Source organism: Symphalangus syndactylus, chromosome 6 (assembly GCF_028878055.3).
Source record: "Symphalangus syndactylus isolate Jambi chromosome 6, NHGRI_mSymSyn1-v2.1_pri, whole genome shotgun sequence".
Taxonomy (NCBI): Eukaryota; Metazoa; Chordata; class Mammalia; order Primates; family Hylobatidae; genus Symphalangus; species Symphalangus syndactylus.
Window position 1 is genome coordinate 57,994,089 of NC_072428.2, and position 13,842 is coordinate 58,007,930.

The 13,842-nt window shown below is 39.0% G+C and overlaps 1 protein-coding gene across 11 annotated transcripts in view; it reads right to left on the minus strand.

The window, feature by feature from the left end:
* The window catches only part of PAK1 (p21 (RAC1) activated kinase 1), a 157,861-nt gene that overhangs the window by 41,282 nt on the left and 102,737 nt on the right, over positions 1-13,842 (minus strand). For all 11 annotated transcript variants that reach the window (XM_063641415.1, XM_063641412.1, XM_055283035.2 and 8 more), the window contains one exon: positions 12,444-12,481. In XM_063641415.1, the coding sequence (XP_063497485.1) occupies positions 12,444-12,481 (38 nt within the window). The remainder of the gene's footprint in view (positions 1-12,443; positions 12,482-13,842) is intronic.

Sequence of the window (13,842 nt, forward strand, 5' to 3'; positions counted from 1 at the left end):
TTCTCTCCAATTGTTAAGGTTTTATGTTGAACTGTCTGTTTTATCAGGCAGGATAGAATAATACTTAAAAACCGACATTTTGGAATCAACTAGCTTAGGATCAAATCATGCCTTTATCACTTACAAACTATGAGTTCTGCGTAAGATATTAATTCTCTATCTCAGTTTCCTCAGTTACGAAATACAGCCCGTATTAGTACTTATTTTAGTGTTAGTGTGAGGTTAAATGAGATAAAGCTATGTAAAATTCATTTTTAAAATACTCAAATATTAGCTATGATAATGATGTTGGCCAGATGATTAGAAAGTGCTCAGTATAGGATTGCTAAAAGAATATGTCTTATCCAATAGTAGTATAAATTGGAATGAAATATCTAAATGATGGGGCACTCAATAATTGAAAAAGTGGATATAATGGGAACAGGATTGCGAAGGAAGATACCAAAATGGCAAAGAACTGTACTATTAACTGACTTAAACCATTAGCCTACATTCTGCAGTAAAAATTAGTGGGTCTGATGGGTTTTTTTTCACATCCTATAAAAGCTTGTTTGCTTTATTACATCTTCAACATGATCAAAACCAGCTCTCAACAGGCCAGGTTTTTAACGGGCCAGTTAAAAACCATCTTGGGAAGGCTCCAAGGTTCAGCTAAGATGGTCAAGGATAAGACTATATCCTAAGGAAATTCTGGGTGGCTGCTGCCTGATCAAATAGAAGTTTTAAGGTCAAGGAAAATAGTGAAGAAGAAAATGACTAGGTACTGGAATCAAAACTCAAGGCTCTGGGCAGCTCGGAATGATATAATGCAAACAGATTGAAAATGGCCACTGAAATGTGACAACCCAACCCAGAGAGGAGATGGTAGCCAGGGCGTGCTCACTAAGCATTCTGTCCCAGGAGGAAGACTATGCTCACCCTACAAGATCAACTTGATACTTTTCCTTGGGATAGGGAGACCAAGGATTGATACCTGACTACACGTAAAATCCTTTCCCCACTCTGTGAGAAGCAGTATGATAAAATGGAAAATAAACCGTATCAGGATTCAAAAAGTTCTTTCCATTAAACCCTCTGTTCCTTGGCCTCATAACCACTGCTTTCACTTAGACACCATATTCTCTTACCTTTATCAATCCTTTACAAGTCTTCCTCATCGCTTTTTGGGCCCCCAGTCTTGCCTTCTCTAATGCATCTTTTATTACAGCCCAGAATAATCTGTCCTTCATCTTTTTAAAAATATTATAAGCAGACTGCCAGGTATGGCAAAGAGAGAAGACTGGCAAATCCTCTCCCCAACAAGCAACTATAAATCTGGACAAAATTGACAAAAAACATTTCAGTTCCCTGGAAATCCAACAAACGTCAACAAAATAATGAGAAGTGCTTATGACTGATAAACTCCCGAACTTCGGGTTAAAAATAGAATCTCTGGCATTCTGGGCAAGGGATGTTCCCATCCATCCGAGCCCCAACTCCAGAAGTGTGGGGGTTCCATCAGGGCAGACCAGGGTATAACTGCATAGTCCAAGAACATTCACTTTCTGCTGGAGATATGGGCAATGCCCAGGCTCAGTGGCACTGTCATTGGAAGTGACTTCCAAAGGTGGTAGTGGCAGAAGGTCAACTATTCAGCTCTACTAGCCTGAAGCTACAGTCCTGAGTAGGGCAAACTAATTTCTGGCTAAGGCTGTTCACAGGCACAGCAGACGCTAGAAAAGCCTCATGCTAGTCACATATGCCTGGCTGTGTGCATACACATAAAAGATTCAAAAGAGCTCAACAGAAAGTAAAAGCTGGAACAGACTTGAAAAAGGCCTAAACAGTAAATGTACTCCCCTACCTACACACAGATCCATCAGCAGAGGAAAGAAGCCTTACAGAGTTGAAGTTTTTGAGCACCATCTCTGTCAAATCATTGGCTAAAGATTCAGCTAAGCAAACACAGAAGCAATCTCTGGAAAGCCAGGCTGCAACAAAACAAAACAACAACAACAACCAAACCACTACAAAAACAAACAAAAAAACAACAAACACTGAGCAATGACATCAATGAGCACAGATAGAGACTATTTCACAGATTTATCCCTAGTAAGATAATACAAAACCAACAAATAAACAAAAAAGCTAGCAACTTTTTTGGGGGAGGGGGCTATCAGTATCCAGAATTGGAACAGAGTATTATCTAAATACTGAATTTTCAACAGGAAATTATAAGACATGGAAAGAAACAGGAAAGCATGACCTAGGGGGAAAAAGCAATCAACAGAAACTCTGAATGTCCCCATATGTTGGCTTTAGAGAATAAAGATTTCAACTCAGATATAAATACATTCAAAAAACTAAAAGGAACCATGTTTAAAGAGTTTTAAGAAAGCGTAACAGCCGGGCGTGGTGGCTCACGCCTGTAATCCCAGCACTTTGGGAGGCCGAGGCGGGCGGATCACAAGGTCAGGAGATCGAGACCATCCTGGCTAACACAGTGAAACCCCGTCTCTACTAAAAATACAAAAAATTAGCCGGGCAAGGTGGCGGGTGCCTGTAGCCCCAGCTACTCGGGAGGCTGAGGCAGGAGAATGGGGTGAACCCTGGGGGGCGGAGCCTGCAGTGAGCCGAGATCGCGCCACTGCACTCCAGCCTGGGCGACAGCGAGACTCTGTCTCAAAAAAAAAAAAAAAAAAAAAAAAAAGAAAAGAAAAGAAAGCGTAACAACGAGTGAAATTCTCAGTAGAAATTACTTCAACTGAACCAAATGGAAATACTACAGTTGAAGAATAAAATAACAAATGAAAAACTTAACAGAGAGCTAAACAAGGGATTCTATATGGCAGCAGAATCAATGAATTTGAAAATGGAAGTTGGGAGCGGTGGCTCACACCTGTAATCCTAGCACTTTGGGAGGCCAAGGTGGGCGGATCACGAAGTCAGGAGTTCGAGACCAGCCTGGACAATATGGTGAAACCCCATCTCTACTAAAAATATAAAAATAAAATTAGCCAGGTGCAGTGGCACGTGCCTGTTGTCCCAGTTACTCAAGAGTCTGAGGCAGGAGAATCGCTTGAACTCAGGAGGCAGAGGTTGCAGTGAGCTGAGATTGTGCCACTGCACTCCAGCCTGGGCGACAGAGCAAGACTCTGTCTCAAAAAAAAAAAGAAAAAAGAAAAAAGAAAATGGACCCGTAGCAATTATCTAATATAAAGAACTGAGGTAAAAAAAAAAATTAAAGAAAAAAACAGAGCATCAAAGAGCTGTGGAACAACATAAAGCACACCAGCATACATATAATGAGAGTCTCTGAGGAAGAAAAGACACAGAAAAAATATTTAAAGAAATAACGGATAAAACTTCCTAAATTTGATAAAAATATTAATCTACAGATCCAAGAACCTCAATAAATCTCAAGTAGGAAAACACAAAAAGATTTACACCTGGCTGGGAGCGGTGGCTCATGCCTGTATTCCCAGCACTTTGGAAGGCAGGCGGATCACTTGAGGTCAGGAGTTTGGGACCAGCCTGGCCAATATGGTGAAACCCCATCTCTACTAAAAATACAAAAATTAGCTGGCTGTGGTGGCATGCACCTGAAATCCCAGCTACTCGGGAGGCTGAGGCAAGAGAATCGCCTGAACTCAGGAGGCAGAGGTTGCAGTGAACCAATATCGCACTACTGTACTACAGCCTGGGCGACAGAGCGAAACTCCGTCTCAGAAAAAGAAAAAGAAAAAGAAAAAAAAATAACACCTAAACGCACAGTCAGACTGCCAAAAGCTAAAGTCAACATGAAAATATTTAAAGCAACCAGAGAAAACTGACATCATGTACAAGGCCAATCAGTATAATTAACAGCTGACTGCTGATTGGAGTATTTTAAAATCAAAACAAAAACTTCTGATCAGAAACAATGGAGGCCAAGTCAGTGGAATGACATATTCAAACAGCTGAAATTTAAAAAAATTGCCAGCCAAGAAATCTATACCCAACAAAACTATCCTTCGAAATGAAGATGAAATGGAGACATTCCAGATTAACAAAGAGAAAGAGAATGTATTGCTATCAGACCTGATTTACAAGAAATACTCAAAGAAGTCCATCAGACTGAAAGGAAGTAATACCAAATAGTAACTCAAATCCACAAGTAATAATGGAGAGCAGAGAAAATGGTAAATATGTAGATTAACATGGAAGACTCTAAAAAAATACTTTTTGTTATTTCTTCCATTGACTTCTTCAAAAAACCTAATTGTATAAAGCAATTGTTAGGCTTCCAACATATACAGTACGTACACGTGCACACACACATACACACACACATTCATACACATTCGTGTATATGAATGAATGGCAGTAATAGAATAAAGAAGGGGCAGGGAATGAAGATATACTGGGGCAAAGTTTACAAATTTTACTGGATTTCAGTTACTATTAATGTGAAGTAGATTGTATATAAATGGCCAATAAGCACATGAAAAGATGCTCAACATCATTATCCATTAGGAAATCCAATAAAATCACAATGAGATACCACTTCACACCCACTAAAATGACTATAATAAAAAGACAGACAATAACAGGGACAGGCAAAGATAGGCAGAAACTGGAACCCTTATTAACTGCTGGTGGGAATGTAAAATAGTGCCAGCACTGTGGAAAAAAGTCTGGCAGTTCCTCAAAAGGTTAAACATAAAGTTAACCACATGCCCCAGCAGTTCCATTCCTTGGTATATACTCTGAAGAAATGAGACCACACAAAACCTTGTACGTGAATGTTCATAACTGCATTATTCATAATGGCCAAAAAGTGGGAACAACCCAAGTACACATCAACTGATGAAAAGATAAATAAAATGTAGTATATCCATACAAGGGAATATGATTTGGACATAACAAGAAATGAAATACACCATACTGATACATGTTACAACACAGATAAAGTTCACAGCTAAGTAAAAGAAGCAAAACACAAAAGACTACATGTTGTATGAGTTTATTTATATAAAATGTCTAGAAAGACAAATTTATAAAGACCAAAAGCAGATCAGTGGTTTCCTAGGGTTGAGCATGCGAGTTTGAATGAATGGTAAAAGGGCACCAGGGAACTTTTTCAGGTGATGGCGGCACAATTCTATACATTTATTAAAAGTATTGAATTGTCCACCACCAATGAGCTTAAAATTCTAGTGAGCTTTTTAGTACCCCAATCATAAATATGAGCAGACCTCTGAATATGCAAGGAAAACCTCTAACATAAAAGTGTGAAACCAAAACAAACGAGGCAAAGGGCCACCTGGAAAAAACAGACTAAACAGGGAGGAAAAAACATCTAAGGAAAGCCTATCATTACCTTCCTTAGAGATAAGAAAATATATCAATTCTGGAAACAAGAATGCTATATATTTTCTTAAAATAAAAAAGTGCTTGAAAATTAAACATGAGAATAGAAATGAAAAATTAAATTGAAAGATGAAGTTGAGGAAGTCTTCTAACTCTTCAGAATAAAAACCAACTCAAGGAAAAGAGAGAAAATCCTTTAAAAAATGGAGAATTAGTTTAAGAGGTCCAAGATCTAGGGCTGGGCGTGGTGGCTCATGCCTGTAATCCCAGCACTTTGGGAGGCCGAGGCGGGCAGATCACAAGGTCAGGAGATCGAAATCATCCTGGCCTACATGGTGAAACCCCATCTCTACTAATATACAAAAAAAATTAGCCGGGCGTGGTGGTGTGTACCTGCAGTCCCAGCTACTCAGGAGGCTGAGGCAGGGGAATTGCTTGAACTGGGAGGCGGAGGTCGCCGAGATCACACCACTGCACTCCAGCCTGGTGACAGAGCGAGACTCCATCTCAAAAAAAAAAAAGAGGTCCAAGATATAAATGATGGAGGTTCCAGGAAGAGACAACAAAAGAAGCAAGGGGAAGAAATCATCAACAAAATAATTCAAGCAATTTCCTAGAACTGAGGGCAGAGTTTCCAGGCTGAAAGAGTTCACAAAGCTCCCTGCAGTATAAATAGATGTAAATAGGAATATAATTGTGAAATTTCAAAGCAATGGTGACAAAGACGATCCTACAAGCTTTCTGAGTAGAAAAAAGATTGGCCATATACAGGGAAGGAGAAATAAAATGGCTTTGGACTCAGCAGTACTGAAAGCTAGATGACAAAAGTGTAATGTTTTCCAAATTCTGATGAAAAAATATGTGTAACCTGCAATTCTGTAAGCAGCTGAAGTATTAATTAAACATGAGGGTAGCATAGAGAACGCCCCATTTTGAGACCTGAAAGGTATTATTAAATGTTTACTTTCCATTTACTTTCTTAAAGCTACTAGAGGACGTGCTCCACCAAATACAAACAAAAAATAATGTAGGCATGGCATAGAGAAAATAGGAATACCAACACAAAAATGCAAAGGGATTACGAAGACAATGGTGAAGGGAGATCCCAGAATGAGAACTACTTATTACAAGTCCTAATTGGCTTTTTAATCAAATACCTGGATAAAAATATTTTTTATTCTTTTTTTATTTTTTTGAGACTTGGTCCCACTCAGCGGCCCAGGCTGGAGTGCAGTGGCATGATCTCGGCTCACTGCAACCTCTGCCTCTCTGGTTCAAGTGATTCTTTTGCCTCGGCCTCCTGAGTAACTGGGATTACAGGCACACACCACCAAGCCCAGCTAATTTTTTTGTATTACAGGCATGAGCCACCGCACCTGGCTGGTAAAAATACTTTTAAGTGAGTATTCTTAATCACCATTAACCCCAGAGATAATTATTATTACTATTTGGAGTTTAGCCTTTCAGAAGTGATCTGTGGGTGGTAAACCTTGATCTTCACATGTCCAAACATATCTTTATATTGACAGCTTATGGTTACATGTTAGTTTGATTAGGTACAGAATTCTTGGTTCTAAACAATTTGCCTCATCCCTCTGAAGATACTGCTGTTTTTTCCACTATTTCTAACGAGATGTCTGATGCTAATGTTCCTTTGGACATGAACTATATTCTCTTTGGAGGCTTTAAAGATTTTTCTCTTTATTCTTGGATCTCTTTTCAATTATCTGACTTGGTCATTAATAGGCCCTTCATCTGAAGACTCATGCCTTTCTTTAGCTGGGAATTTTTTCTTCTATTATTTCTTTATTTTTTCACTCTGCTGCCTCTGTTCTCTGCTTATGTCCCCTTGACCAACCCTCTATTGTCATTTATTCTCAAATTTGCTATCTTTTATATTTTATATCATTAATTCCCTATTCACTTATATGCATTTGTTGTTTAAACCTTATAAATTTCTTTTTTTGTTTTTTTGAGATGGAGTCTCGCTTCATCACCCAGGTTGGAGGGCAGTGGCATAATCTCGGCTCACTGCAACCTCTGCCTCCCAGGTTCAAGTGATTATCTTGCCTCAGCCTCCCGAGTAGCTGGGATTACAGGCATGTACCCCCACACCTAGCTAATTTTTATATTTTTAGTAGAGATGGGGTTTCACCATGTTGGCCAGGCTGGTCTCGAACTCCTGACCTCAGATGATCCACCTGCCTCGGCCTCCCAAAGTGCTGGGATTACAGGTGTGAGCACCGCGCCCAGCCATAAATTTATGTCTTATGTTTTTAATACTAAGAACACTCTTTCCTCCTCTGATTGCTCTAATAGCAGGGTGTTTTTGTAGATGAAACATCTATAGATCCTCTCTGAAAATACTAGATTTTTTAAAAAGTTATTTCCTGAATTACCTATTTCCTCTGGGGCTAATTTTCCTTCCTTATCTTGGTCCCTCTCTTTAATGTTGTGTTTCTCTCAAATGTCTGCAGATCCTTGACTATTCATTCATATTTATAAGTGAAGGATAGATTAGTGTATGTAATTAGCATTAGTTTTTCTGAAACTTATGTAAGTCTGTTTTTTGCACTGTCCTACTCTGAATGGGAGGTCTGATACAATCTGTTTGTGAGTTACGGAGAGATGGTTATTGGCAAGTGTTACTTTAGGGTATGTAGGCATGGAAAAGTAGAGATTCCCCTCCTCCCAGGTATCAAAAGTATGAGAAATTTACTCTTGGGATGGAAAACTTTAATGAATTTTCCTTCACTGCAGAGCTACTTCTCCTGTTTCCTTTTCTTTGTATCTGTGGTAGAATTTCGCAGTTAACTCAGGTTCCTCTCTGTTTCTCTCTCAGGCCCCTATACCCACAGCAAGAGCTTTCCTCAAGTAGGCAGTTTACTTTCTTCAGAAAATTAGCTGATTTTAGCTTAGAATCAAATGCACCTGCTGCCTTTTGTTCACTGTAAGGAGGAGGCTGCCTCTACTGTCTCAAAGGTAGAATTAAACTAATTTACCCTTGAAGATGACCCATGACTCTTTCCTGCTTCTTGTATATATTCTTTCAGCCCATTTTCTCTGGAGCTACTTTCATTTTCCTAGGCATCTTCTCTTACACATACTTTAAGCTGTGGCTTCTTCTGCTCTGATCAATCTGACCTTTTCTGCTTTCTATCTTCCATGAATTCCTCACAACAGTTGATTTATATCATGCTTTTGTTTTAGAGCATTGCTTTTAATTTGATTTTTAAGAAATCTTTTCTGAAATTAAGAAATTTGAGATAGCAAGAGAGATGGGCACATGAATTCAGTTTACTATCTTGATCCAATTTCCAAAGAAATCTAAGATGTTAGTTTAGACATCACATATCCAACTACATCAATCTTCTGTTTAAAATACTCCCTCAGCTCCAGCACAAAGTCCAAGCTCTCTGGCCTAACATACCGGATCCTTAACCCAACTTTCGTTCACGCTGTCCATCACACAGGAAAGCACTGCCTTTTTCTCTGCCTGGTATCACTACCTGATGCTTACTTAACACTATGTTATAAATCCTTGTTTACATGTTCTGATTCATCACAAAAATTGTGAGACCAAGAGCAGAGATCTTACTAGTCCTTGACTTCTCAGCACCCAAAGAACTTATCATGTGGTAACTATTCATTTCATAAATGAGAATCAGGCATTAAAATGCCATGGAATCTTAGAGTCAGATCTCAGACCAGTGAACCACAGATAACAGAATTTAGAGCTAAAAGGGACTTTAAGATTATGTTTGTTGGCCGGGCGCGGTGGCTCACGCTTGTAATCCCAGCACTTTGGGAGGCCGAGGCGGGTGGATCACGAGGTCAGGAGATCGAGACCATGATGAAACCCCGTCTCTACTAAAAATACAAAAAATTAGCCAGGCGTGGTGGCGGGCACCTGTAGTCCCAGCTACTCGGAGAGGCTGAGGCAGGAGAATGGCGTGAACCCGGGAGGCGGAGCTTGCAGTGAGCCGAGATTGCGCCACTGCACTCCAGCCTGGGCGACAGAGCGAGACGCTGTCTCAAAAAAAAAAAAAAAAAAAAAAAAAAGATTATGTTTGTTAAACGAACAAAGCTTTAAGGCCCAAGAACTCTGCAAACTTCCTTGTACTTCGGAGCAGAATAAATCGCTCCATCAAATATAACCCTATTGTACATTATTCATGCCTCTCTTGCAGCCCTTATCTCCCCAGTCGGTCATTAATTTTTTTTCTCAAGAATTAAGATAGTGCATGTTCATTTTTGTGTCACCTGTAGTTTGGCAAAAAGAAGATACTAAGTCAATATTTAAGGTATGAGTGAATACATGAATGCTCAGGAGAGCAGAATTTTGTGCTGGTTTCTACTACTAACTCATTCAAACGTAGGGAGTGAGTCACTTAATCTTTCTGAGTCTTAATTTCTTAGGCAGCATTTATATTTGATTATTTCACAAGTGGAATCAGCTGTGTGAAACCAATACGAAAATAATGACATGCTACCATAATACAAAACATATCCTCCATGTAAAACTAGTAAGGATATATAGAGCACTGAGCTAGTGCTGGACAAATGTTCTGAACTGGGGGAGAACAATGTCCTTGACAGCCTTAGTGGTTTTAATTGTAGATACTAAACCAGTACAAGTTTTTACCAAGCAGGTGTTATCTTCCCTGCCATATGGCATGAAGCCCAGGGCTCTTCCTCCTCAGTAACAAACAACATAGCTACAGCTTTACTGCAGTCTCCTTTATAAGACCTCAATGACATCTTTTTTTGTTCCTTGCCACAGGGAAAAGAACCCTAAACTGAGATTCAGAAGACCCCAGTTCTAATGTGGTTCTAATTATAAGTCTTCAGGAAACTGTTTCTCTGCCTATGAAATGGAGATGACACTACTTTGTACATAAGTAATTGTGAGGCTAATCATGCTTATATAAAGTTTTTAACACAGTGCATCATAGGCACTCAATATTGATAGCTATCACTCTTCCTACAAAAGCATAAAGACATTTGAGCCACAAAGCACAATTTGGCTTAAAGCCTCTTCTTTAATAATTTACTATTCAAAGATCCTATATTTGCAAATTCTTTCCCATCTTTTAATCACATCTCTTCTATTTGATGAAAGGCAGCACGAATCAGGGGAAAGCAGTATAGGCTGGGAATCAGATGCCTATTGCCATTAACTCTTTTCCATTTCAGTTTTATCATCTACAAGGATAATAACTTACCTCGGTAAGCTCCTGTGAGGATTCAGAGAGTCAGTAAGAAAGGATCCAACAGGTTGCAAGGCACTGAATGTGTGAATATTGTTTTTTATAATCAATAAGTGTAAAAATGACTCAGAATAAACCAGTCCCCACTGGTGGAGGCATAGTTCAAAGTATTTTGATGGTGACTTGGTATTGTGTTAGAACTTAACCACTCTCCTTCTTAAGTTCTTTAAGCATCTCATCACCTTTAAGATAAGTCAAACTGCTACATGATCTGTCCTGCTTACCAATCCTCCTCATCACCCACCTCTACTTCCTTCACTATTCACATTCTAGTTATAACCACTTCGCAGTTCCCTGTGCAAGTGTACCTCATGAACTTCCTTGCCCACACACATGCTATTCTCTTTCTGTGTGGAATACCCGCATTTCCCCTTAATCCTTGCTCTAGATAACTAACTCATTCAGCTCAGACTTTACCATCAGGAAGCTTTCTCTGACACATCCAACCTTTCATTCAGTAAATGTTTACCAAATGCCAAGACTTTCCAGATGCCAAGGATATAACAATTAACAAGTCAGAGACAGCCCCTGGCTTCATGAAGGTTAGCATGCTGCCCTATAATTGTCTGTCTGTGCCTTCAAGCACAAACAGGCATCATGAAGAACTGGCTGCTTGAGGTCTTCAACCTCAACACTGGGAGGTTCTTAGGTATTGGGACATGTCTGACCATCTCTGTAATGTCACTTATTCACACCAGACTTGGCATAGTATAAACTAGGGCTTTTGCAAATGTTCAGTAAATCAATATGGCATAACCACCTATGTACAAGAGACAACATCAGATGTAAAAAATAAATAGCAACCAGGTGTGGTGGCTCACACCTGTAATCCTAACACTTCAGGAGGTCGAGGCAGGAGGATCACTTGAAGCCAGGAGTTTGAGAACACATAATGAGAACCACATCTCTACCAAAACTTTTAAAAAATTAGCTGAGTGTGGTGGCTTATGCCTGTAGTCCCAGCTATTCAGAGGGCTGAGGCAGGAGCATCATCTGACCCCAGGAGTTTGAGTTTACACTGAGCTATGATCACACCATTGCACTCCCGCCTGGGCAACAGAGCAAAACCTCGTCTCTTTAAAAAAAAAAAAAAAAAGGCAGTATTCTCTTATATGCATCACATTTTACTATTTATAGGACCCTTTCAAATACATCAACATCATATTTTATCCTTGTAATTGCCCTGGGAAATAGAATTTGTAAGTTGAGAGAGGCAGAGAGATCATCTAGTTTACTCTCCAGCCAATTCTTCATGATTTCTATAACATCCATTTGAGTGTCAAAGCACTCATTACAACTTCAGAGGACAGAATGAATGACTTTAAATGAATAAAATCTGCTCCCTTCAACAATTAGTACTAATCTTGGTTTTGCAGACTCCATAGACCAAAGAGGAAATTTTCTTCTAAATGTAGGTATCTGAAGACATGTCCAGGTGAGGGCACAGTATATCATCCTCATTTTATTGATGAAGAAATTGAAGCTCAAAGAGGCAAACTGACTTTCCCAAGGTTCAAAGCTACAAATTAAAATTGAGTCTAAAGCCATATCTGCTGGTTCCAAAATTAGAATTTCTAGAACATTTTACAACTATTATGAATCCATAAAAATTAAAAATAAAAAAATTATCACAAAGAAAGAATTTCTAGGACATTAAAGCTGAAAGGGATACCCCCTATTTATTATATCTAATTTCTTTATTGGATAGATAGGAATTCTGAGGCCAAGGGTGCAGGAGTGACTAATATGAGTGCCTCCCAGCTCAGGCTCTGCCTCTACCACACCGTCTTGATCCTTACCTCCACATCTGCCCACATCAAAATAGAGTAAATAAAGACTTACCAAGGCATTAGAAGAATTGTAATCCTCAGCTGACTTATCTGCACAGGAAGAAAGACAAGGGACTTAGTCAATAAACAGTTACAGTTAATTCTTTCTGGACAGCAAAAGAAGTCTATCTGGTCAAGCACGTGCCAGATTCAGAGAATAGTAATAGTATGACTGGTACTACAGGCTAGATATCATGCTAAACGCATTATACATATCACCTTCTTTAATCCTCATTATGGCTCTGAGTACTATTATTATATCAACTTTTATTGATTTGGAAACTGAAGTTCAGAGATGTTAAGTACAGTTGGGTGTGGCTTAGCAATGGGGTATGTTCTGCGAAATGTGTCATCAGGTAATTTTGTCATTATGTGAACATCATAGAGTGTACTTACACAAACCTAGATGGTACAGCCTGCTACATACTTGGGCTATATTATATAGCCTATTGCTTTCTAGGCTACAAACCTGTACAGCATGTTACTGCAGGCAACTGTAACACAACGGTAAGTATTTGTATATCTAAACATAGAAAAGGTACAATTAAAAAAATGGCTTACAAGGTAAATAAAAGGATACACCTATATGAGCACTTACCATAAATAGAGCCTGCAGGACTGGAAGTTGCTCTGGGTGAGTCAGTGAGTGACTGATGAGTAAATGTGAAGGTCTAAGTAGGATATTACCAGTGTACACTTAGGCTATGCTAAATTTATTTTAAACTTAAGGAAGGAATCACTAGGTGATAAGAATTTTTCAACTCCCTTATAATATTAATTATCAGACCACCATTGTATATGCAGTCTGTTGTTGTGGCACATGACTGTTATTTGCCCAGGGTACACACAGGTTAAAGAGAGGAATTAGATTTGAATTCTGGTCTCATTCTAAATACTATGCTAGAACTGTATCCACATCATCAGCTATATCACTGTCAGGCTTAAATGGCCAAGAAAATCTGCATCCTAAAAGAAAAGGAAAGAATCCATAGCACCATCCTGAGTCATCCATGCCAAATCATGGCCAGTCTCCAGTTTCAGCTTTCATAAAGGATCCTTCTATATCCATATCTACTGCCCACAAGGACAAAAGGACTAAGGTTGAGGAAAAGAGAAGTATTAATCCTGTCAAGTCTAATTGAAGGTAGGGTCTTGTTTTCCAAGAATAGAATCAAGCTCCCTCAATGAAGCAATTACCATGTTTCACTGATTCTGAGACGTACATTTTTTCACATTAACGTCTCTGAAACAGAGGTGTGTCCTACAATCAAAAGCATGTTATGGTTTAATTGGCAGCTTTATTTTCTTTGATTGGTATGTAAATAATTGTACATCTTACAATCAGTGGTATCTTAGACTTCATAAAATACGAAAGAGAGACCCAATGGAGATCTTAGCAAGAAAGTAAGTTT